The sequence below is a fragment of the Giraffa tippelskirchi genome, chromosome 3, assembly GCF_054371585.1.
Source record: "Giraffa tippelskirchi isolate mGirTip1 chromosome 3, T2T-mGirTip1v1.2.pri, whole genome shotgun sequence".
In the NCBI taxonomy this organism is placed as follows: Eukaryota; Metazoa; Chordata; class Mammalia; order Artiodactyla; family Giraffidae; genus Giraffa; species Giraffa tippelskirchi.
In genome coordinates, this window is record NC_137277.1 from 40,187,867 (window position 1) to 40,213,452 (window position 25,586).

At 46.3% G+C, this 25,586-nt stretch overlaps 1 protein-coding gene across 4 annotated transcripts in view; it reads left to right on the plus strand.

Annotated features, from left to right (window-relative positions):
* PRPF8 (pre-mRNA processing factor 8) overlaps positions 1–24,883 on the plus strand; it is a 29,983-nt gene extending 5,100 nt beyond the window's left edge. For 2 of the 4 annotated variants that reach the window (XR_014079547.1, XR_014079548.1), the window contains exons 9-43: positions 699–889; positions 1,018–1,137; positions 1,226–1,415; positions 1,549–1,668; positions 1,779–1,913; positions 2,258–2,387; positions 2,769–2,965; positions 3,066–3,272; positions 3,401–3,564; positions 3,993–4,119; positions 4,221–4,413; positions 4,687–4,874; positions 5,028–5,266; positions 5,490–5,636; positions 5,829–6,039; positions 6,233–6,349; positions 15,308–15,555; positions 15,658–15,837; positions 16,039–16,174; positions 16,255–16,424; positions 16,759–16,888; positions 17,004–17,150; positions 17,352–17,512; positions 17,817–18,008; positions 18,942–19,179; positions 19,316–19,444; positions 20,318–20,431; positions 20,516–20,689; positions 20,941–21,134; positions 22,148–22,387; positions 22,486–22,627; positions 23,672–23,816; positions 23,937–24,076; positions 24,179–24,381; positions 24,551–24,883. Coding sequence is in view for 2 of the 4 variants with exons in the window: in XM_081580072.1 (XP_081436198.1) it covers positions 699–889; positions 1,018–1,137; positions 1,226–1,415; positions 1,549–1,668; positions 1,779–1,913; positions 2,258–2,387; positions 2,769–2,965; positions 3,066–3,272; positions 3,401–3,564; positions 3,993–4,119; positions 4,221–4,413; positions 4,687–4,874; positions 5,028–5,266; positions 5,490–5,636; positions 5,829–6,039; positions 6,233–6,349; positions 15,308–15,555; positions 15,658–15,837; positions 16,039–16,174; positions 16,255–16,424; positions 16,759–16,888; positions 17,004–17,150; positions 17,352–17,512; positions 17,817–18,008; positions 18,942–19,179; positions 19,316–19,444; positions 20,318–20,431; positions 20,516–20,689; positions 20,941–21,134; positions 22,148–22,387; positions 22,486–22,627; positions 23,672–23,812; positions 23,937–24,076; positions 24,179–24,381; positions 24,551–24,705 (5,910 nt within the window). In the remaining 2 variants the exon portion in view is untranslated. The remainder of the gene's footprint in view (positions 1–698; positions 890–1,017; positions 1,138–1,225; positions 1,416–1,548; positions 1,669–1,778; positions 1,914–2,257; positions 2,388–2,768; positions 2,966–3,065; positions 3,273–3,400; positions 3,565–3,992; positions 4,120–4,220; positions 4,414–4,686; positions 4,875–5,027; positions 5,267–5,489; positions 5,637–5,828; positions 6,040–6,232; positions 6,350–15,307; positions 15,556–15,657; positions 15,838–16,038; positions 16,175–16,254; positions 16,425–16,758; positions 16,889–17,003; positions 17,151–17,351; positions 17,513–17,816; positions 18,009–18,941; positions 19,180–19,315; positions 19,445–20,317; positions 20,432–20,515; positions 20,690–20,940; positions 21,135–22,147; positions 22,388–22,485; positions 22,628–23,671; positions 23,817–23,936; positions 24,077–24,178; positions 24,382–24,550) is intronic. The other 2 variants (XM_081580072.1, XM_081580073.1) reach the window with 1 other exon arrangement.
* Positions 24,884–25,586: the final 703 nt, after the last annotated feature.

Genomic DNA, 25,586 nt, shown 5'->3' on the forward strand with positions numbered 1-25,586 from the left:
GGAAGTCTATCCAGTGTGTTTTTAAATCCTTTTTTTGAGCTATAATTCACCACCACAAAATTCACCCATTTAAAGTGTATGATTCAATGGTTTTTAGTTTATTCACAGAGCTGTGGAACCATCACCACAGTTTTTAGGACATTTTCGTTTCCTCAGAGAGAAACCCTGCCCCCATGGTAGTCACTGCCTATTTCGCTTGAATTTTCCACGTCTAGGCAATTGCTAATCTGCTTTCTGTCTCTATAGATTTGCCTGTTTTAGACATGTCATATAAATAGAATTGTACAGTATGTGGTCTTTTGTGGCTGGTTTCTTACACTTGGCACTGTGTTTTTGATGTTGATTCATGTTCCATCATGTTCTTAACGTAAACAGATCTCCTTCCCCAGGCCCAGTTTTTGGAGCTTGGAGAGGAGGTGATTGCATGTTTACCTCTCCCTGGTATTGGGGGCTCCTCTGGGAGGCCTTTGGTGGAGAACCAGTTGGGGCGAGAGGAGTGCTGCTTACTTACCCGGTTGGCCCTGCCCTGTTCTTTGCTCCCTTGGCCTCCTTTGCCCTGGCTCTTCAGTGCTTCTCTTGTCAGGCAGCCCAGTTTCCATAGCAGATGTAGCCACTGTGTTTGGCCCCAGAGAGTTTCTCTCTCATCCCAGGTTTGCCCAGTTCAGCGGGAGCTAAACACTTGGGGGTTCTTCTTTCAGAGCCAGGAACCATTGCCGGATGATGATGAGGAGTTTGAGCTCCCAGAGTTTGTGGAGCCCTTTCTGAAGGACACACCCCTCTACACAGACAATACAGCCAATGGCATCGCCCTGCTCTGGGCCCCACGGCCCTTCAACCTACGCTCTGGTCGCACTCGCCGGGCCCTAGACATCCCCCTTGTCAAGAACTGGTAAGGATTTTACCTGGGGAGAGTAGCGGATGTATAGGATTAAAGACTCCAGCAGGGTGGGCATACAGCCTTTAGCAGGGCAGCTGGAGGGAGAGGTGGGCCAAGCTCTAATGGGTGTGTTTTTTCAGGTATCGGGAGCATTGTCCTGCTGGGCAGCCTGTGAAAGTGAGGGTCTCCTACCAGAAGCTGCTTAAGTACTATGTACTGAATGCCCTGAAGCACCGGCCCCCAAAAGCCCAAAAGAAGAGGTGAGGTGCCTTGGGGCCCCTGCTCAGCCTTCTTTGTTCTGGAGATGATCAGGAGGCTCACTCTCACTCCTCCTTATTCCCATCCCAGGTATCTATTCCGATCCTTCAAAGCCACCAAATTCTTCCAGTCTACCAAGCTGGATTGGGTGGAGGTGGGGCTACAGGTTTGCCGCCAGGGCTACAACATGCTCAACCTTCTCATTCACCGTAAGAACCTCAACTATCTGCACCTGGATTACAACTTCAACCTTAAACCTGTTAAGACGCTCACCACCAAGGTACCTGCATTGGACCTTAAGGGGGTCCTGGGCTGAGGGTTGGGCTGGTTTTGCCCTGGCCTCTTGGGAAGGCGTGCATCCAGTCCAGAGCATTGCTGACTAATGTTGTTTCTGTCCTTGGTATTTTTTCCAGGAAAGAAAGAAATCTCGTTTTGGAAATGCTTTCCATCTGTGTCGAGAAGTTCTGCGTCTAACTAAGCTGGTGGTCGACAGTCACGTGCAGTATCGGTTGGGCAATGTGGATGCCTTCCAGGTGAGGCTAGGAATCCCCAGTCCCTGCCCCATGTGGGGAAGCTGGGTGAAGCCTGGGCTGATCATGGAGCTGGCTCTAGCTTAAAGCCTGCTGGGGCCACTGTGTTGCAGCTGGCAGATGGGTTGCAATATATCTTCGCCCACGTGGGGCAGCTGACGGGCATGTACCGCTACAAATACAAGCTGATGCGGCAGATTCGTATGTGCAAGGACCTGAAGCACCTTATCTATTACCGCTTCAACACGGTAGGACCCTGCCCTTGTGCATTCATATTCTCAGCTCCATCTTAATCTTTACATTGGTCAGGGGTCTTTCCAAGGACCTGTTTGGAGAGAGGCTCTGAGTGTTATTACTGCTGTCCTGTAGATCTCAACACTTCTCCCCAGAGCCCACCTTTAGTTCTAAATAGAAAATCTCAGTTGCTGGTTTCCTCATTTACTCCATTTTAAATATTGAGATCTTAAAAGAGTTTTCTCTTTTTTCCCCTTTATTGCCATACCTGTGTTCTTTGCTCCACCTCTGCCCAGTGTTCTGTTGTTGTCTGAATGAATTACTAACTTGTGTTCTTGACTTTTGCTTGGGATCCTAGGGTCCTGTAGGGAAGGGCCCCGGCTGTGGCTTCTGGGCTGCTGGCTGGCGGGTCTGGCTGTTTTTCATGCGTGGCATCACCCCTTTGCTGGAGCGATGGCTGGGCAACCTCCTGGCCCGGCAGTTTGAAGGTGAGTGGTTTTCTCCATGTCTGACTTCTCCCATTATCCCTTCAAGAATAGGTCACGTATGCTCCTGATCCTTCCCTTGTCCTTGTTTGAGACTGAGCATCCCTTCCTGTTGGATCACCTCTAAGGCCCAGTATCTAATGAGTCTGACCTAGTAGTCTCTTTTCTTGGGCTTCATTGTGGGGCCTTAAGGCCAGCGAGCATCTACAGGATGGAAATTCCTCAGAAGCATTGTTGTGAATCTTTTCAGATATATTGTGTCTTGCGTATGCTGGGCTTTATTCATACTTACTGCTTTCACTGTAACCATGGTTATCAATGGACATGGAAGTAGAGACTTTCGTAGGAACAACAAATCTTGCTTTTAACCACTTTCACTTCTAGGCCGACACTCAAAGGGGGTGGCCAAGACGGTAACAAAGCAGCGAGTGGAGTCGCATTTTGACCTTGAGCTTCGGGCCGCTGTGATGCATGACATCCTGGACATGATGCCTGAGGGGATCAAGCAGAACAAGGCCCGGACGATCCTGCAGCACCTCAGTGAGGCCTGGCGCTGCTGGAAGGCCAACATTCCTTGGAAGGTGGGAGGGTCTCCCCAGCTCATAGAGGGGCCTGGAGATTACTACTCCTGGACTATTTTAGCCCCCCGTCACTTTTTCATCGTGCCTTTTGCACTTTCAGGTCCCTGGGCTGCCAACACCGATAGAGAATATGATTCTTCGGTATGTGAAGGCCAAGGCTGACTGGTGGACCAACACCGCCCACTACAACCGAGAACGCATCCGCCGTGGGGCCACTGTAGACAAGACTGTGTGCAAAAAGAACCTGGGCCGCCTGACTCGGCTCTACCTGAAGGCAGAACAGGAGCGGCAGCACAACTACCTAAAGGTTGGACGGAGTAGGCTGGGCTAGTGGCACGGGGGCGAGCAGGAGGGCAGACTGCAGAGTTGGAACCACGCCTGGCTCTGGTGGGATGAGGCTGCAATGGGAAGCTGATTCTCATGTCCACCTTGCAGGACGGTCCTTACATCACAGCGGAGGAAGCGGTGGCTGTGTATACCACTACTGTACATTGGCTGGAAAGCCGAAGATTCTCGCCCATCCCCTTCCCCCCGCTCTCCTACAAGCATGACACCAAGTTGCTGATCTTGGCTTTGGAGCGGCTCAAGGAAGCTTACAGGTGGGAGTAGAGTAGACAGGTTCCTGTAGGGAGGTGATGGGCACAGAGTGGCATCATCTTTAGAGTCCAAAGAAGGCCTTTCTGGGGATGGCTTCCTCTTGATTTTCCCATTCACAGTTTTTTAATTTATTTTTTGGCTCTCCTGGGTCTTCATTGTTGCCCTTGGGCCTTCTCTTGTTGCAGCAAACAGGGGCTACTCTACTTGCAGTGTGTGGGTTTCTCATTGCAGTGGTTTCTTTTGTGGAGCATGGGGTCTGGAACTCAGGCTCAGAAGTTAACAGTGCATGGGTTTAGTTACCCCCATGGCATGTGAAACATTCCTGGCCAGGCCAGGGATTGAACCCTTGTCCCCTGCTTTGGCAGGTGGATTCCTAATCACTGGACCACCAGAGAAGTGCCCTCATTCACCTTTTCTTCTGCCTTGTCAGTGTGAAGTCTCGGTTAAACCAGTCTCAGAGGGAGGAGCTAGGTCTGATCGAGCAGGCCTATGACAACCCCCATGAGGCACTGTCCCGCATCAAGCGTCACCTCCTCACACAGAGAGCCTTTAAAGAAGTGAGTGAGATGCCCCGCATGTTTTCCTTTGGTTGTGTGATTCATTCATGGCACCCAGGGTGTGTGGTGGGTTGGTGTGAGCCAGCTTACTTGTCCCACAGGTGGGCATTGAGTTCATGGACCTCTATAGCCACCTGGTGCCAGTGTATGATGTGGAGCCGCTGGAGAAGATCACTGATGCCTACCTGGACCAGTACCTGTGGTACGAAGCTGACAAGCGCCGCCTGTTCCCACCCTGGATCAAGCCTGCAGACACAGAACCGCCTCCTTTGCTTGTTTACAAGTGGTGCCAAGGTAAAACTTTTCTGGTGTTGCCTCTAAGGAAGGCAGATGCCTTAATTTCTACATTGAAATTCTCATCCAGGCAGCATAATTAGTTTACTCTCTTGATGCCTGGTACCAAAGAAATGGTGTTGATATTACACTGAGCAATTTGACTCTGCTCGCAATCCAAGTGAATGAATGGAGTGGTCATATGATCTGGATAGGAATGTGACGGCTACAATAGGCACTAGTCCTGAAAGGGAACTTCTAACCTGCTAGAGCTTTGTGTTTCCTCCCCCTCAGGCATTAATAACCTGCAGGATGTGTGGGAGACAAGCGAGGGCGAGTGCAATGTCATGTTGGAGTCACGATTTGAGAAGATGTATGAGAAGATTGACTTGACCTTGCTCAATAGGCTGCTGCGTCTCATCGTAGACCACAATATAGCTGACTACATGACAGCCAAGAACAACGTCGTTATTAATTACAAGGTGTGTCTTGGGGCAGGGTGGCAAGGAATTGGGGGGAGCAGGGGGTGGTCTGGCCCACTGAGTTGGGATTTCCATGGCAGGGGGAAGGCAAAAGAGGATAGGCCCTGAAAACCCTAGGACTTGGCTGTGGTTAAGAATTGTCTTTCTTTCTAGGACATGAACCATACAAATTCATATGGGATCATCAGAGGCCTGCAGTTTGCCTCTTTCATCGTACAGTACTATGGCCTGGTGATGGACTTGCTTGTGTTGGGGTTGCACCGAGCCAGTGAGATGGCCGGGCCACCTCAGATGCCAAATGATTTTCTCAGTTTCCAAGACATAGCAACCGAGGCTGCCCACCCCATCCGTCTCTTCTGCAGATACATTGATCGCATCCATATTTTCTTCAGGTGAGTGCTTGCCTGGAGTCTTATCCTTACAGGGTGTTGAGGCCATGCCCAGCTTCTGAAGCAGCTGTTGTACCTTAGTTGACTTGCTGCTGGGTTGGCGCTCTGAAATGGGATGAAGTCCTTTGAGTAGGGTGGGGATTGGGAGTGGCCTCCATCTGTGGAGCCGTAGGCCTCATGAGATCCCAGTGTCCTTGGGCCTCAGCCACTCACTTTGTCTGTGTAGGTTCACAGCAGATGAGGCTCGGGACCTGATCCAGCGTTACCTGACAGAGCACCCTGACCCCAACAACGAAAACATCGTTGGCTACAATAACAAGAAGTGCTGGCCCCGAGACGCCCGCATGCGCCTCATGAAGCATGATGTCAACCTGTGAGTCTAAGTTGGGGCCGTGGGAGCTGGAAGAGTGTCAGCCTGAGGGACCCAGAGGACGATTAAAGGGAGTTGATGAGGTGGTGCCCTGGCTGGGAGGGTGTGCTCTGTCGGGACGTCATCAGTCTGGCTGGCCTTTGAAGGGAAGCTCCTTCCAAGAGACTGATGTGACCCTGTGTTCTCTGTGGGCAGGGGTCGGGCAGTGTTCTGGGACATCAAGAACCGTCTGCCACGCTCAGTGACTACAGTTCAGTGGGAGAACAGCTTCGTGTCCGTGTACAGTAAGGATAACCCCAACCTGCTGTTCAACATGTGTGGTTTTGAGTGCCGCATCCTGCCTAAGTGCCGCACCAGCTACGAGGAGTTCACCCACAAGGATGGGGTCTGGAACCTACAGAACGAGGTACAGTCTGGGGTGGGGCTGGGAGGTAGGAGTAGGCCCAGCTCCATCCTCATGGGTGTGGGGTGAGGGACGCGGCACACTTCCATCGTCAGTCAGCTGGGCCTTACTGGGAAGCTAGGGCTTAGTGTGGTCAGAGTTGTTTCTTGTTCCCCTGGCATTTCCAGAGGTAGTTAACCTTGAGTTTGTGATTTAGGTTACTAAAGAACGGACGGCTCAGTGTTTCCTGCGTGTGGATGATGAGTCAATGCAGCGCTTCCACAACCGCGTGCGTCAAATTCTCATGGCCTCTGGCTCCACCACCTTCACGAAGGTACACACAGTGGTTGTGTTCTCTGTCCATCTCATCCCTTCAGCCCTTCCCTGCTTTGTTCTTTTTTCCCAGTTATTCTCAGTGTACAGTCTCCATGCTTCATGGTACAGCAGCTTGGAGTGTCAGATCAATTCACAGTGGTTTCCTGAGAATTCTCTACATCTGTGTAGTTGTGATGCTTCTAAGTTAAGGTGAGAGTAGAAGTGGGATTTTTAAATTTGGACAAAAATCACCATTTTTGTTGTCTTCCCCAGGCTTGTTATCCAGGTCATACATTTAATTTTTTACCTATAACGTAGTGTGCATGTTAAAAAGCAAGGATAACAAGCCATCTTTGTTTATTTCCTCTTTAGTTGCTTCCAAAGCCCCCCACTCCACCCCTTTGGAAGGCAGCTGGAATTGAGAAAGAGTAATCTGAAGATTACTTAACTGTGTGTGCTTAAGTTTTTTCAAGGTTTAAAAAGTTGCCTTGCTCTTTCTGCTGTTTTCCCATTCTAGAAATGGTGCACATGAATGTCCTGGCTGTTGCTCTCAAGAGCATCAGTTATATCAAAAAGAAAGGGAAGTCTAGGTTCTTATTAGGTTGTATTTCAAAGTCATTGTCCAATTTCTAACTGGTGATGAGGCAGGGTGATCCTGGTGAATTTGAAATCACTAGTGATCACAGAGCAGGCAAAATTGGAACTTCACAGGCAGATTAAACTACTGTCATGATGTGATCAGCCCCAGATTTGCTGTGTGACTCAAAGATCTAGAAAAATGACAGAATATTCTACTTTTGCCCCATCAGTTTGGATTCATTGTACTGACAACTCAGCTGGCATCATAGACCACAAAGAAGCAAGACATAAAAACACATGGGATAACCTGGGATTCTATTTCAATGCATATAATACATATATAGAAATAAAATGCCCCAGTGGATTAAAAAAAAAAAAAATCACATCCTCCTGACTTGTCTTAGAATAACTTAGCTGTAGCATTTTCTCCCCTTCTGGCTTTCCTATCCCTTTAAGTATGTAATAAAGCAGGCTTTCAGTTTTTTAGTATACTTTTTTAATAGTTTTGTTAAGGATACATTTTTTTTTTTAAATGATACTCCTTATCTCAAATCCCTTATGATCCATTTTTTGGGGGGTATAGTGCAAGGAAGAAGTGTTTGTCTTCTTAGGTTGGTTTATATCCTCTAGAGTCAGATGACAGGAATTGTGTAGCTCATTCATTCCATGTGTTCAAGGCATACACACACACTGCCTGTGACAGAGTCTCTGCCTTCCTTGAGCTCACTGCCTAGTTGGAGAGACATGCATAGTCAAGAGAGCTATAGTACCATATGTTTTTAGAGCTCTTGTGTTATTTGGGGATCTGTGAAAGTCCTCGAGTTCATGACTCTAGCCCAGTCTGGGAAAGGAAGAAAGACTTCCTGAAAGAAATAAAATATGAGAGACAGGTGAGGGAGGGCATTCTTTCAGCCAGAGGTATGAAGAGGTAGCAAGCATAGTGTCTGTGGAGCCATAACAAGTTTGAGGTTTCTGGCAATAGAATTGTGGAGGAGATGGAGGCTGAATAGATAAGCGAGAGCTAGATGGTGGAGGGCATCACCGCCTCGTTAATCCCATGAGCGTCCTGAGCATGGGAGTGACTGTTTCGGGTTTCTGTGTTAGGTGGTTCACTCGTGCAGCTGTGGGGAAGGTGGATTCAGAAGAGTAGGAAGAAAAATGAGGTTTGGGGGGCTCTGCTGAAGGCCAGACAAAAATGATGAGAGCAGTGAATGTAGAGGGACAGAGGGGTACAGATTTGATAAGTAGTTAGTAGATAAACGTCAGCAGAGCTTCATTGTGGTGACATTCCAGAGGGAAAGGAAGTCAAAGTAACGTTCAGTTTTTGGTATGGATGACTGGATGGATGATGGAGCCACCAACTGGAAGACTACAGGAAGAAGAGCATGTTTAAGAGAGAAGATGAATGGATTTAGTTTAGGGTATAAGAAGTTTGATGTTCCTGAGAACATCCAGATAGAGGTTCCAGCAGATACTTACTGAAATCACATTTCTTCAGTTCCAAGGTAAATATATCCATATATAAGTGTATGTATTTTGTCCCCCTTAGTGGTACCTCTTAGATTTGATGAAAAAAAGTATTACAGGTTTGAAGTTCCAGGGCAAGAAATGAGATGAGAAAGTAAGAGGTTAGGGGGAACTTAGAGGTTCCTATAGGATGTCCAGGTGGAGATAACTTTGCAGCCTGGAACTTGGAGAAGATGTCTGGATTGCAAATGTAGGTTAAGAGCCTGTCAGCATAAAGGCGATGGTTGAAATCTCAAGATCAGCAAGATTATCTGGGAATGGTGTAAGGAGCGAGAAGAGCAGAGGGATGAGTTTGAAGCCTTAGGGAACACTGAGCAGCAGCGTGGTCAGACTGGGCGAGTGCCGGGCCATGGGCGCCAAGCCCATCAGGCATCGGGACGGGCACTTAACAGTGTCAGTTGCCGAAGAGTGTTTCAGTCAGATGAGGCCTGACAAGTAGCCATTGGATTTGGCAGTCAGGACGTCATTGGTGACCTTAGCAAGAGCTGTTTCAGAAATAGTGGGGAGAGATGCCAGATTGCAGTGAGTGAGGCTTTATGGGAAGTGAGGGAGTGGAGACACCAAGGACTGTCAGTTTGCCAGAGCAGCAGGAGGATGAGGGACATGAGACGCCACCTAGAGGGAGATAGAAGTCAGGGCAGGAATTTTAAATGGGGGTGACGGGAGTCTGCGCACAGCAGGGAGCCAGTAAGTGATAAGTGATGGAGTGGCGTCCACTCAGCAGGAATAGGTAGAGAGAAGCATCCTCTGAACCTAGCAGAAAGAGGTCGGTATTGATATGAATGTAGATAAGTGTAGTGGGAAGCTGTAACAAATCTTGCTTTTTTCAGTTTTGCCAGGGCTGGAGTGAGGGGCATAGGATGTTGGACTTGAGCACAGCGGTGAGAGTGTGATTCATTTGTTCAAGAAACTGTGCACTGAGGGTTTTAAGAGAGTGAAGACAACTGTGAGTGAGTGCCTCTTCCCAGAAGGCCTCAGCTAGTCAAGCACTCAGCAAGGGGCTGGAGAAGGTAGATCGATTCTAGTGCTGATTTAGGATGGGGGCTTTGTCAGAGGGCTGTTGTGGAGTCGTGAGGGACTGGATGCAGGGAGTCAAAAGGTGCTGGCCCCATTGGAATCCTGGATATTGGGAGGGGGGAGAAGGAAGAGACCAGAAGAGACAAGTGGCCCTGGGGGAAAAAGGGAGGGTTCGAGGGAATAGATGTGTGAGAGGTTAGAGCCTGAGTAAAGGAGGCGTGCCAGAGGTCAGGGGGGCAGTGTGATGTAGTTGTTAGAATAATGGTTCAGGAGTCAAACTAGGTTCAGTTCTAGCTCTGCCACGTTACTAGTTGGGATCTGAGTTAAGTCACTCACCCACTGTGGGCCTCAGTTCCCTTATCTGTAAAATGGGGGACTCACTTACAGTCATTACTGATGCTACAGCTTTAGGTGCATCATTCATTCTTGCTTTATGTACGGGCAGTGTACTCACCCAAGCTTGAAGCTAGGACGCCTTCAGTCCTAGTAGTGGCTATGAAATAAGACTGGAACATTTAAACAAGACTCTGATAAGTGCCAGAAATAACAGAAGGAAAAATAGCAATGTACCACGTTCGAGCACCTGACCTATAAGGTACAACCTACTTTAGCTTCTGGAGGACCGTCAGGAACTCCTGCCTAGTTCCCTGTCTTCTCTCCCTCTCACCAGGGAGTCCATTTAAGCATGTGTAGGTGACTTAAAGTCTAAAGCCAAGAGGAAACAAACATCTTTGCCCAGCAATAAGTGTATTTTTCTGTTCATTTTTGTTTTGATTTTTATTTTACATTATTTATTTTTAATAAACATTTTTTAGAGCAGTTCTAGATTTATAATAAAATTGAAAGGAAGGTACCAAGATTTCCCATAAAATCCCTGCGCCTATATATGCAGAGCCTTCCCTGTCATTAACGTCCCTCACCAGAGGTACATTTTTACCGCAAATGAACCTACATTGACACATCGTGACCATCCAAAGTCCCAAGTTTACCTTACGGTTCACTCTTGTGAACCCTATATTCTCTGGGTTTGAACAAGTATATAAGAATACTTGTGCTCAGTCACTCGGTTGTGGCTCGCCCTTTGCAGCCCCATTGACTGTAGCCTGCAAGGCTCCTTTGTCCGTGGAATTCTCTAGGCAAGAATACTGGGGTGGGTTGCCATAGCCTCCTCCAGGGGATCTTCCCAACCCAGGGATTGCAGATGGATTCTTTACCACTAGCACCACTTGGGAAGCCCATAAGAACACATATCCATTGCTAAAATAACATACAATTTTCGTGCCCTAAAAAACCCTCTTTGCTTCTTTGTCTCCCCTGCCCCTACCCCAGCAATATGTTTAGTTTTAAATAGAAAAAAATTGTTGTCTACTATATCATGGTTTAAAAGGATACAGTAAAAGTTGTCATAAATTTCTCTAATAGTTATGTTTTCATTTACAGTAAAAGGAAATTAAATACTAACAAAATCCAGAAAACACCCACAATCCCATTGTCCTAACATCAGTTTTATTTTTCCACATTACATTCCAAGTTGGTCATGTATTATGATGGGCAAGTTATGTACGTTGAATTTGTTTCATTTATGAAGACATAATATGTGTGAAGTTCTTAACCATGGTACGTAGTATATGGAATCACTTGGTGTTATTTCCTTCTTGCTTCCACTCATCCCCAGAAACTTCTACTGTTCTTAAAGGAAAATGATGCTCTCTGGGAATTCATACTTATTCCCTATCGGAAATACAGCACTGGTAGCTACAGCAGAACTGGGGTGTTCTGTGATACAAACCGTGCCACTGGTGATTACAAGGGCCAAATACAGTCAGAGAACTTATTACTAAGCCTCAGGTATCCTACTGAAGTCTGTTTGCTTTACTCTCAGATCTAGCCCATTCTGGCCCCCGGCTGCTCCTATAGGTCTGTTGCTCAGATGCTCGGTTTTGCTTTTGTGACTTGGTTCAGGCTGTTACCTCACCCTGGGGTCCCTTCGTACTGCCTGTCCTGAATACTTTTTGCTCAAGGCTGATACCTATGATAACTCCAGCCAGTGTGATCTCTCACTTCAGCAGGTGTCTGACAAACATTCCTTACCTTAAAACCTTGATTATATCTTTTGGTATTTTGCAGTTTATTCTCTTTTTTTATTGATCTTTTTCAAAAATTGATCTTTTGGTTTTGTTTAATTTTATTTTTCTCTTTCCTATTTCATTGGTTCTGCTCTTTTGCTTACTTTGTGTTTAATTTGCTCTTCATTTTCTAGTCTGTTAAAGTAAAGGTTAAATGACAGTCTGGGACCTTTCATTTTAATGGACATATTCAGTGCTGAAAAATCTCCTTTTAAGCACTGCTTTAGCTGCATCCCTCAAATTTTGATAGGTTTTCCTTTTCATTCAGTTAAAAATGTTTTCTGATTTCTCTTGTGAGTTCTTATTTTACCCATAAGTTACTTAGAAGTATGCTGTTTAATTTTCAAATATTTGAGGTGTTTTTCCAGGTACTTTTATGTTATGAGTGTCTAGTTTAATTCTATTATGGTCAGATCTTTATGATCTTAGTTTTTCAAATGTAGACTTGTTTTATGGTTTAGCCTATATGGTGACTGTCTCCTGTGTCCTTGAAAAAGAATCTGTATTCTGCTATTGTTGGGTTTTACAGATGTCATTTAGGTTCTGTAAGTTGTGTTGTTTAAGTCCTTTAATGTCTTTTTTTTTTCTTTTGTCTATTTCTGTCAATTACTGAAAGAAGAGAGTTGTATGTCGTGGATTTATTTCCCCTTCCAGATTCCTCTTTTTATTTTTGGCTTCAGAGATACCATTCACTTTATTGAACTCATCTAAGCTTATAAGATAAAGACACATGACATTTTCCCAGAAATGTATACTTTTTTTGAGCATGAAAAGATGTCTGAAATTCAGACTGCTCTGGTATCTTTTAAATATTTAGTGTAAGTTGGACAAACATGCTTGGCTTGCAGATGGAAAACCAACACAGAGTCATTAGGAGATTAGCAGGTTTAGGGGAGTAGGGAGCCATCTCACTGAGACAAACTTTCTTCTTCGGAAACCTGCATATGAGTGATGACCAAGGAGTGTGGCAGGTGGAATGCTATTATCATGTACCTGAAGATACAGCTGGAATTAGAAATTAACTTTACAACTAGTGCACACATGGACATTTCAGTAGATAGAAGCAGCACTGTTGACACCCTAACAAGGAATATATATAGTTCATACTCTTGGGCATAATTATATGCTTTGTTTTTTTTTGAGTCTTAATGTTTCAACATGTCCATCATATTTTGGGTTCATATATTTTGAGGCTGTGTTATTAAGTATGCAGTATATTTAGAATTATCATATCTTCTTAATGAATTGACTCCTTTGTCATCATGAAATGTCCATTATTCCTTGTAATATTCTCTGCTCTAAAGTCTACATTGTCTGGTATCAGTACTACCCCTTTAGCTTTGTTTTGTGTGTGCATGGATGTCTTTTTCCATTTTTATACTTTTAACCTGTGTCGTCATAATTAAAGTTAACTTCTTACAGATTGCATTTAGTTGGTTCTTGCTTTTTAAATTCAGTTGAAGCCTTTGCCATACAAGTAGTCTAAACACTCCAATTAAGTTTGAGATAACTGTCAATATGGTTGAGTTTAAATCTGCCGTCTGTTCTTTGTTCTGGTTTTTTTCCTCTTTTTCTGCCTTCTTTTTAACTTATTTTTTAAACATGAGAAAAACAAAGGTTTCATAACATAAATCTGTGAAAGAGACCCAGGAAAACTTGAGTAACTAATTTTCCGAGTTTCTTTTGGATTAAGTGTGGATTTTGGTATGATTTTAATTTATCTCCACTCTTTGATTATTAGCTACAGTTCTTTGTTTTTTTTGTTGGCTCTAGGGTTTACAGTGTACGTCTCTGTCTTACTATGACCACTAGTCTATTACATTACATATTGCATGATAACCTTACAGTAGTTTACTTTCATTTTTCCCCTCATTCTCTTTAGTGTTAACTGTACCTGTATTATAAACATAGTGATACATTGTTGCTCTTTTGGCTTTAAATAGCCTTTTCATCTTCTATAGAAATTACAGAATAAAAAAAAAAATGTCTGTTTACCCACATACTGTTTCTGGTGTTCTCCATGACTTTATGTAGATCCAGGTTTCCATCTGGTATTTTCTTTCTGCTTGAAGAATTTCCTTTAACATCGCTTGTAGTGTCTACTGTCAGTGAATATGCTCTGCTTTTGTTTGTCAGGAAAAGTATTTATTTTGCCTTCATTATTTTCTTCTGAAGCTTTACAATGTTGTTAATCCGATCAATATATTTTAAATTTTCAGATACTGAAATTTTTATCTCTAGAAGTTTCATTTGGGCCTTTAACAACTGTTTCTCTCCTCATTATGTTCATGTTTTTCTTATATATTCAAGCATAATTATAAATGCTGTAGGTCTTTGTCTACTAATTCCATCATCTGTCGTTTCTGTTTAATTTATTTTTGGCTGTGCTGGGACTTTGTTGCTGTGTAGGCTTTCTTTAGTTGCAGCGAGCGAGGGCTGCTCTCTGGGTGAGTTTCTTATTGCAGTGTCTTCTCTTGTGGAGCACAGGCTCTAGGGCATGTAGACTTCAGTAGTTGCATCATGCAGGCTCAGTAGTTGCGGCTCATGGGTCTTAGTTGTGGCACACGACAGATTTGTTGCATCATGCAGGCTCTTTCGTGTGGTGTGTATAGTTATGCCCTGTGGGCTCTGGAGCATGTGGCCTCAGTAGTTGCAGTACTGGGACTTAGTTGCTCCACAGCACGTGGGATCTCAGTTCCCCAGTCAGGATTCAAACCCACATCTGCAGCATTGCTAGGTGAATTCTTAACCACTGGTCCACCAGGGAAGTCCCTCTACTTTCTGTCTATATGGATTTGTTTATTCTGGACATTTAATATAAGTGGATCATTGATATGACCTTTTCCATCTGGCTTCTTTCACTTAGCATGTTTTCAAAGTTTATCCATGTATGAGTATTTCGGTCCTTTTCATGGATAAATAATATTTTGTATTATGGCTGTACCACATTTTGTCAGTAGACGGACATTTTGGGTTTTTCTATTTTCTGGCTATTATGAATAATGCTTTTATGAACAATTTGTGTACACGTTTTTAATGTGACTTTTTAATTAATGTATTTATTTAGGCTGTGCTGGGTCTTCACTGCTGTGCATGGTCTTTCTCTAGTTGGAGCAGGTGAGGGCTACTCTCTGGTTGTTGTGTGTGGGCTTCTCATTGCGGAGGCTTCTCTTGTTGCAGAGCTTGGGCCCTAGAGCTCAGCCTCAGTAGTTGTGGTGCACAGACTTAGTTGCCCTATGGGGTGTGGAATCTTCCTGGACCAGAGAGCAAACCCTTGTGCCCTGCATTGGCAGGCAGATTCTTAACCACTGGACCACCAGGGAAGTCCATGTACACATTTTTGTATGGACATATAAGTTTTTATTTCTCTTGGGTATATACCTGGGAGTAGGATTATTGGGTCATACAGTTACTCTGTTTAACCTTTTGAGGAACTGCCAGGCTGTTTCAGTGTGGCTATACTATTTCATATCCCCACTAGCAGTATATGATCATTATATTTTCTCCACATCCTTGCTAATACTTGTCACTCACTCATCGCCATTCCAGTGGGTGTTAAGCATATCTCATAGTGATTTTGATTTATACACACTTCCCTAATGACATTGAGCTCAAATCTTTCTTGAGAACTAGAGAGAATTTAGCTAATTGTATCTAGTGATTACCAGCCACATGCCCTCTCCCTGCAATGACTTATTGATAATTTACTTTCTCCTCACTGTCTTCAGATTGTGAATAAATGGAACACAGCTCTTATTGGCCTTATGACATACTTTCGAGAGGCTGTGGTAAACACCCAGGAGCTCCTGGACTTGCTGGTGAAGTGTGAGAACAAGATCCAGACACGAATCAAGATTGGCCTCAACTCCAAGATGCCGAGTCGATTCCCCCCTGTTGTTTTCTACACCCCTAAGGAGTTGGGTGGACTTGGCATGCTCTCAATGGGCCATGTGCTCATTCCCCAGTCTGACCTCAGGTAGGACTTCACTAAGAATCTTGCTAGACACTGGGGGAAAGGGGATGTTTCTTTATTTTTAGCCTTTGTTTTTCTTCTAATCTTGGTTGTGCCCCTGAACAGGTGGTCCAAGCAGACAGATGTAGGTATCACACACTTCCGTTCAGGAATGAGCCATGAAGAAGACCAGCTGATTCCCAATTTGTATCGCTACATACAGCCATGGGAGAGTGAGTTCATTGATTCTCAGCGGGTCTGGGCTGAGTATGCACTCAAGAGACAAGAGGCCATTGCTCAGAACAGGTGGGCATCCACGAGGGTGTAGCAGCTCTGTCAGGGGAGGGGAGGTGACCTTTGAGCCCTGCCTAGAGGTCAGGGCAGAGCATGCCGTATTTTGTGGAGTCAAGGAAGTAGGTTCTATATCTGACCCTATTTATCCTTGGCTAGGGAGGAATGCTGAACTTCTCATATATGTATTTAAGTTTGATCTTTTTTCCTTGGCAGGCGACTGACCCTAGAAGATCTAGAAGATTCATGGGATCGTGGCATTCCTCGAATCAACACTCTCTTCCAGAAGGACAGGCACACACTGGCTTATGATAAGGGCTGGCGTGTTCGAACTGACTTTAAGCAGTACCAGGTAGTGGAGAGGACTGGCTGTTCTGGGAACCCAGGGCAGTGGGCTCCTGGAAGCTTGACTGGACCTGCCTTGCCTTCTAGGTTTTGAAGCAGAACCCTTTCTGGTGGACACACCAGCGACATGATGGGAAGCTCTGGAACCTGAACAATTACCGTACTGACATGATCCAGGCCCTGGGCGGCGTGGAAGGCATTCTGGAACACACCCTCTTCAAGGGCACTTACTTCCCTACCTGGGAGGGGCTTTTCTGGTGAGGATTCTATTTTCTCCTTACAGTTGCTAGTTGGTTTTTATTTATTGATTTGTTTTCTGGCGGTGCCACAGGGCTTGCAGAATCTTAGTTCTCTGATCAGTGATCAAACCTGCACCCCCTGCATTGGAAGTGTGGAGTCTTAACCACTGGACCACCAGGGAAATCCCTGTTCTCTCTAGAGTGATCTCTCACATGTCACAGCTCTCTTGAGTTCATCCCTTGTGTGCCTTTGTTTTCTACTGCGGTGTTTCACAGACAGCCACCCCAGGAGGTCAGCAGTGCTCTGAGGGGTGGCAGGACACCACTTTACCTGATCTCTTCTGTTTCCCAGGGAGAAGGCCAGTGGTTTTGAGGAGTCCATGAAGTGGAAGAAGCTCACCAATGCTCAGCGATCAGGATTGAACCAGATTCCCAATCGTAGATTCACCCTCTGGTGGTCCCCAACCATCAACCGAGCCAACGTGAGTGTGATTGGTAGACATGGAAATGGGAAGCTAAAAGCAAGGGTTTCTCTCTCCTTAACTATGTCCTGAGAACCAGAGTCTCTCAGTCTCATCCTTCTCTTTCTCCCGTCAGGTGTACGTGGGCTTTCAGGTGCAGCTGGACCTGACCGGCATCTTCATGCACGGCAAGATCCCCACACTGAAGATCTCTCTTATCCAGATCTTCCGAGCTCACTTGTGGCAGAAGATCCACGAGAGCATCGTTATGGACTTGTGTCAGGTGCGCTCGAATTGAGGGGAAAGGATGCCACAGAAAGTCCAGTTCTCTCGCTCTTTCTTTTGGGTGTGGAAATCCACCCTCGAAGCTCCAAGGATGAGACTTCTGTTGTGGTCCCAGCTGCCCCATTATCTTCAGTTCTGTCAGCCCCCATTCCAAGCGGGCTTCCATAATCAGTTATAACCTTTCTACCTTCGCCTCCAGGTGTTTGATCAGGAACTGGATGCACTGGAAATCGAGACAGTTCAGAAGGAGACAATCCACCCCCGAAAGTCCTATAAGATGAATTCTTCCTGTGCAGATATCCTGCTGTTTGCATCCTATAAGTGGAATGTCTCCCGGCCCTCATTGCTGGCCGACTCTAAGTAAGTGCCTTCTGACCTGGCCCTGGGCATCTGGGAACCTTAATTTTACTGTTCTTCTAGCAGCACTACTTTTGAAATTGTCCCTGGCTGCCTTTCTTTCTAATTAGAAGCCAGTGCTACCCCGTGATCCTGTCAGCACCTTCAGCTAGGTCTGCTGATTATCTGGTGCATCTTGCTGATCTGGAAGAGGAGAAGGGTTGGTTTAAGATGTAGACGGAGCAGTTGAGGGTTCTGGTGGTTCTGGGGGTGTTGGCTGTGCCAGTGTCTTCTTGGAAGCCTAGACTCCTGACCCCTCCACTTTCAGGGATGTGATGGATAGCACCACCACTCAGAAGTATTGGATTGACATACAGTTGCGCTGGGGCGACTATGATTCCCATGACATTGAGCGTTATGCCCGGGCCAAGTTCTTGGACTACACCACAGACAACATGAGTATCTACCCTTCACCCACTGGTGTGCTCATTGCCATTGACCTGGCATATAACCTGCATAGGTAAGTTGAGGCTCAAAAGCATGTGTTTTTCATCAGCCCCATACTTTGTTTTAATTTTTTTAAATGTATTTATTTTTAGTTGATGGATACAACATTGTGTTAGTTTCTGCCATTCATCAACATGAATTGGTCATGGGTGTATCATATGACCCCTCCCTCTTGTACCTCTCTCCCACCCCATTAATTTTTATTTTATATTGAATTATAGTTGATTTACAGTGTTGTGTTAATGTCAGGTGCACAGCAAAGTGACTTAGTTATACATATACCTATATCAACTTTTTTTTCAGATTCAGATTACATATAGGTTATTACACAGTTTTGAGTAGAGTTATCTGTGCTATGTAGTAGGTCCTTGTTATTTATCTATTTCATATACAGTAGTGTATATATCGGAGAAGGCAATGGCACCCCACTCCAGTACTCTTGCCTGGAAAATCCCATGGACGGAGGAGCTTGGTAGGCTATAGTCCATGGGGTTGCTAAGAGTTGGACACGACTGAGCGACTTCACTTTAACTTTTCCCTTTCATGCACTGGAGAAGGAAATGGCAACCCACTCCAGTATTCTTGCCTGGAGAATCCTAGGGATGGCGGAGCCTGGTGGGCTGCCGTCCATGGGGTCGCACAGAGTCGGACACGACTGAAGCAACTTAGCAGCAGCAGTGTATATATGTTATTATCAGCCTCCTAATTTGTCCCTCCCCCCACCCCATACTTCAGTATACATGTGCATTTTGGTTTTCCCAGGTGAAGTTGAAGTTTGCTGGTTTGCCCATCTGGGTCACTGACTCTTCCTCGCCTCTGTGTACATGAGCACACACTTTCATCTCAGCCTGGCAAACAGTCTTTTCTTCCTCTGTAGTTGCATTTTGCCTTGTTCCTGGAACTTCTAGTCTGGTCTTAATCTTTCTTGCCTCTTCCCCCTTCACAGTGCCTATGGAAACTGGTTTCCTGGCAGCAAGCCTCTCATACAGCAGGCCATGGCCAAGATCATGAAGGCAAATCCTGCCTTGTATGTGTTACGTGAACGGATCCGTAAGGGGCTGCAGCTCTATTCATCTGAGCCCACTGAGCCCTATCTGTCCTCTCAGAACTATGGTGAGCTCTTCTCCAACCAGATTATCTGGTTTGTGGATGACACTAATGTCTACAGAGTGACTATCCATAAGGTGAGAGTTAGACGCATGTGGGTGTGTGGGGCTTTGTATATGCCTATGGGAGGGTGACTGGGCAAGTGTGTGCATACTGAAAGGAAGGCAGGCTGATTGTGTCTCGATTGTGCTAACTGAAGTAATCATTCTTTAGACCTTTGAAGGGAACTTGACCACCAAGCCCATCAATGGGGCCATCTTCATCTTCAACCCACGCACAGGGCAGCTGTTTCTCAAGATAATTCACACATCTGTGTGGGCTGGACAGAAGCGTTTGGGGCAGGTGAGCCTGTTAAAGGGTAGAGAGGCTGTAGAACCTTGCCGGCCTCTGATTCTTTGGTATTGGGTGGATGTGTGAGAGAGAATCTCCCTATTTCTCTCTTTGCAAGTTTGAGGGTATCTCATTTATACTTTTCCCTCTGAATTACTTAACTTGGGAAGTGTTCTTCTTATAAGAAGTCCAAGAATAATTGAGGTCCTTCATCACCTACTAACTAGGCTCTCTGCTTCCTGAATCTTCTGTCTCTAACCTGTCTTGAAGAGGGCTATGAAAAATCATCTTTCTAAAGGGAACACACACTCTTAAACTGTCGGTTTCACCAAATCTCTTCTCTACCTCAAAGCCTTGGGTAACCCCTTACTTCTTGCTAAGTTAACTCTTTGGTTTTCTAGATACATAGTATCTAGGTAGGCTGTCATTTGTCCAGCCACAGTTTCTATTCCTCAGTAGCATGTGCCCTCTGGCAGTCAGTCCAGGATCCTGGTATCCCAAACCCTGGTGAACATCTCCACCTCTGTGGCTTTGCTAGAATGAACTCTTCTCTTAGCTCTGTTAATCACTGTCTTACTCATTCTTCAAGACTTCTTTCTTTGTGCAGCTTTTTGTGACCTTTAGCCTTAATTTCTTTTGTCCCTGACATAGTGTGTATATAATCAAACACTAGCTTGTGTGAGTTTTGTCTGGCCAGCTAGGTTGAAACATCCTTCGGGGCAAGACAATTGGACATGTTTTCTATAGCTCTTGAGTACCTAACAGTTAGTAGCATGCAGTAGAAGCATAGGGTAAGGGTAAGTGTTTCAAGACTGGGATGTTCTGTTCTACCTGACCTGGGAGGGCGGAGACTCAGTTTCCCTGTCCTCCTCTCTTGTTTATTAGTTGGCTAAATGGAAGACAGCTGAGGAGGTGGCTGCCCTGATCCGATCTCTGCCTGTGGAGGAGCAGCCCAAGCAGATCATTGTCACTAGGAAGGGCATGCTGGATCCGCTGGAGGTGAGAGGTGGTGAATGAGGTAGAAGGAAAGAGGGCTGAGACCTGCTGGCTCTGTTTCTAAACTTGGACTTGATCTTGTCTCAGGTGCACTTGCTGGACTTCCCCAATATTGTGATTAAAGGATCAGAGCTCCAGCTCCCCTTCCAGGCTTGCCTCAAGGTGGAGAAGTTTGGGGATCTCATCCTTAAAGCCACTGAGCCGCAGATGGTTCTCTTTAACCTCTATGACGACTGGCTCAAGACTATCTCATCTTACACGGTAATTTAACAACCTTGCTAGGAGCGTCACTCTGAGAGGTGTGGGTTGGGGGTCACAAGAAAGTCCTGTGCCTTAGCTTTCTCCACAGTCCTCTTGTGGGGCTATTTTCACGTCATCCACCTGTGGATGAGCCAGTGCCCCTGCCTGTGGTAAGGGGGACACCTTAGGGTGTGAGTCTCCGAAGGGATGGGCTGGAGGAGAGGGACGAATGTCAAGTAGCTGACTTCCCGTGCCGCCACGCCTCTCCCCAGGCCTTCTCCCGCCTCATCCTGATTCTGCGCGCCCTGCACGTGAACAATGACCGGGCGAAGGTGATCCTGAAGCCAGACAAGACTACAATTACAGAACCACACCACATCTGGCCCACTCTGACTGACGAGGAGTGGATCAAGGTGGAGGTGCAGCTCAAGGACCTTATCTTGGCTGACTACGGCAAGAAAAACAAGTGAGTGGTGGTGGGGGCTACAGATGAGAGCCGCAAGGGGTGAAATAGGCGGCTCAGTATATGATTTCTGGGATTTTCAAAACATCTTAAGCCAAGACGATTCTCAAGGAATTGTCGTGGAGATGCCTATAGGCAGTGTCTTCTGATGGTGTAGGAAGTGTCCATGTCTCAGGGCTCAAGCTGACTCCTGGGCACTTTTGCCATTTTGAGCAGGGTGTTTCTTTACTGTCCATGCAGTCCAGGGAGTTCTAACATCCCAGACCCCTCAGTACCACAGCTCATTACACAGACACACACACTGTCCATGCAGTAGAGGGAATTCTAACATCCCAGACCCCTCAGTACCACAGCTCATCTCTCTCTCTCTCTCTCTCACATACACACACACACACAGTCCATCAGTAGAGGAAGTGACCCCTCAGTACCACAACTCATCACACACACACGCACGCACGCACACACATACACAGTCAGCAGAGGGAGTTCTAACATCCCAGACCCCTCAGTACCACAGTCCATAACACACAGACACACACACACACGGAGTTCTCACATCCCAGACCCCACAGTAGCACAGCCCATAAAATACACACACACTTTCCTTCTTTCTCTTTGCCTGTCATTTTTGCAACCAAAAATGTCCATAGATTTCCAGACAGTGGTAAGGGTGACTGACGTGTCAACTCTGATTGAGAACTTGTTCCAGGATTTTCATTTTTGGAAGTTTTTCCAGTTTCAGGGCACTTTTTGTTGAGGTAGAGTGGGAGGTGTGGATGCTAAATCTGGTTTGAGCATGATGAAAAGGTGTACAGGCACAGGGTCAGCCTGGAATGTGACAAATCTGATCCATATTGTATTTCTACTTCACACTTGCTATATAAGTATCACTTAGGATTGTCTGGGGTCAGGGTACGTATGGGCTCCGTTTCTCACCCTGTTAACATGCTTGCAGTTAGGGGCATAAGTGACCAAGGGAAGGGATCATTGTGGTGTGACCCACACTGTCCCCACAGTGTGAATGTGGCATCGCTGACACAATCAGAAATTCGGGACATCATCCTGGGGATGGAGATCTCGGCGCCATCACAGCAGCGGCAGCAGATTGCTGAGATTGAGAAGCAGACCAAGGAACAGTCGCAGCTGACTGCAACCCAGACTCGCACTGTTAACAAGCATGGTGACGAAATCATCACCTCTACCACCAGCAACTACGAGACCCAGACTTTCTCCTCTAAGACTGAATGGAGGGTCAGGTAGTGCACAGGGCAAGAGGGGTGGCGATGGGAAGGCCTGCTGGTGCTGCATGAGGTGCTTGAGTTGAGAAATACCAACATTTCCTGCCTGTTTTTAGGGCCATCTCTGCCGCCAACCTGCACCTAAGGACCAATCACATCTATGTTTCATCTGATGACATCAAGGAGACTGGGTACACCTATATCCTTCCCAAGAACGTGCTTAAGAAGTTTATCTGCATATCTGACCTTCGGGCCCAAGTGAGTATGTTTGTCCAACTAGGCCACAGTGTGTACTAAGCATTTATGAGCCTAAAACTCCCTTGAGATTTCCTGTAACTGGAGGTGATGGTTTTGCAATTCATGGATGAGTAAAGTATATATAAGGATAGCCAAAATGGGGAGGAAGGTTTTGGCCCCCACCAGATACCAAAGCATTATAAAGCTGTGGCAATTGAGAGGATGATGTGTGATTGGCCTAGAAGTTATTGGAAGAAAGTATCATATAGTCAGAAACCGACTCATGTGTATACAATAAATCAGGTGTATCACTTGAGGATTCCACTTCATCTGTGGAATTAAGTGTGTTTTATGATATTGAAATAATCATCAAAAGGAGACTTGATCCCTACTTTGTAGCACTTACAGAAGTAAAATCCAGGTGGAGTAAAAATCTGGGTATAAAATACTAAACTCTAGTCGAGTATTAGAAGAAAATATTGTCTTAGTGATGGAATAATCTTAAATAAGATGTACAGCATAAAACCATCATCAAAATGATTAACTTGTGTGTGACAAAGAGTACCACAAAAGACAAAAACAGGAAGAAAATATTTGCATAACAGTAAGATATAATGGGTTAGGATGTAGAATAGAGAATTCTTTGAAGTTGATCTTTATAAAAGATAACTAAAAGATTGGGCAAAGAGTTTGAAGGTAGTTTCAAAGAGAAACCAAAGGTGGAAAAGTGCTTCCGAGTGCTGAGTTTGAAGATGTGTACAGCTTGTTGAATGCCTGAGCTGTGTGTGCTTGTGTGTGCATTTGTTTATGGATACTGTACTTAAATACTTAATCAACTGGGGAATGTGTGAGCAGTGCCAATTCCTGGACTCCACTCAAGATTCTGATGTGGTTAAGTCTGAGATGAGATCCACGTTTAACATTTTGAATAAGCACCCCCAGGCTTTTTTGATGCAGGAGATTCTGGCCACATTTTGAGGAATTCTGTCCTTGTTCCTGGAGAAGGGAATTAAGCACAAAGCTGATACTAAGTATCTCTTTGGTTCCTGACCCCCTTGTCTCCAGATTGCAGGATACCTGTATGGGGTGAGCCCACCAGATAACCCCCAGGTGAAGGAGATCCGCTGCATCGTTATGGTACCACAGTGGGGCACTCACCAGACTGTGCATCTGCCTGGCCAGCTGCCCCAGCACGAGTACCTCAAGGTTAGTGGAGGGAGTGGGAGAGCTGCGGTTTCCTGCTCTCAGGGTGGTGGAGGGAAGGCAGAGGTTTTACTCTCATGGGTGGAATTCCTGGGCCCTAAATAGCTTTCCACCGCTCTTCCTATAGGAGATGGAACCCTTAGGTTGGATCCACACTCAGCCCAATGAGTCTCCCCAGCTGTCGCCCCAGGATGTCACCACCCATGCCAAGATCATGGCTGACAACCCATCTTGGGATGGCGAGAAGACCATTATCATCACCTGCAGGTGGGCTTGAACCCCCTTGGGAGGAAGGGTGATGGGAGGCATTGCAGGCCAGGGCCCAGAATAGTGGCCTGAGCTCTGACTCTGTCCTCATTCCTCTTCCAGCTTCACACCAGGCTCCTGCACCCTGACAGCCTACAAGCTGACCCCCAGTGGCTATGAATGGGGCCGCCAGAACACAGACAAGGGCAACAACCCCAAGGGCTACCTACCCTCGCACTACGAGAGGGTCCAGATGCTACTGTCGGATCGCTTCCTTGGCTTCTTTATGGTCCCTGCCCAGTCCTCGTGGAACTACAACTTCATGGGTATGTGGGGCAGGGTGTGGGGTGGGGGCAGGGGTGCACAGGAAAGTGGGGATGAGGTTAGGCCACCACCCTTAGCACCTGGGCCCAGATTCTGGTTTAGAGATGGCCCAGGTGAGGCTGGGTGAGGCAGGGGGACCTGTCAACGCTGACCTCTTCCTTCTACTCCAAGGTGTCCGGCATGATCCCAACATGAAGTATGAGCTGCAGCTGGCAAACCCCAAAGAGTTCTACCACGAGGTGCACCGGCCCTCCCACTTCCTCAACTTCGCTCTCCTGCAGGAGGGCGAGGTCTACTCTGCAGACCGAGAGGACCTCTATGCGTAGTCGTCTCCTCACCTCCTGCTCCAGCCTTCTGGTCAAGGCTAGAGCCTGTGACCCCACAGACAAGCTGGTGACATTCAGCAGCTTGGCCCCTTTTTCCTCTCTTTTGTGCTTGTGATGTTGTTGACCTCCTGGTGACTTGTAATTGTGAAAAAGTATAATAAATTTTGTATAAATAGGAGGTTTTGAAGTTTTTTTTCCCCTGAGCTCAGATTCTGGGTGTAGGGATGGCAGAGGCCAGCCGTGTTCACAGCAAGCTGCTGGACCTGAGCCTTGAGGCCCCCTTTTTGGAGCTGTGGGGATGAATATCCTCTAAGCTCAGTGAGCTGAAGGGAGGTTGGGCTTTCACACCCCTGCTGCTCTGACCACATTTGCCAGTTTTCCCCCAGATACTTGTAAACCCTCACCGCTTTTCACCATCTCTTGGAGCGGTCACTATTTTGAGTGTAGAAGCTTCTGGCTTGTCTGTAGCTGTAGAGCCCAGCTTAGCCCCTTAAGCTCTGTGTCACTCTCAGCCTGTCCTGGAAACAGGCACATGGCTGGACAGTTGGCTGCCGCTGGCTGAGGTCAGTGACAGCCCTCCTACTTCTCACCTCTTGGCGGAGAGTTGGCAGCCAAGTCAGGCCCCATGACTCTAGACACAGGGGTGGAGCCTGGTGTGGACACTGTGGGGAGGGCTTGACGAAAGTGACCACTTAGAGCCCTGGGCCTCAGCTCCTGGACGCCTGGCCCGAATGTCCTACTTCCTGTGACCTTGGGGGCTTTAACAGGACAGGGTCCAGGGCCCTGAGACTCAGCCTTTTCCCTGAATCGCTCCTCCCTTGTCGCTTCTACCCCACCCTCTGCTGTCCTAAGCTACTTCCTGGACCAGGACTGATTGGCTT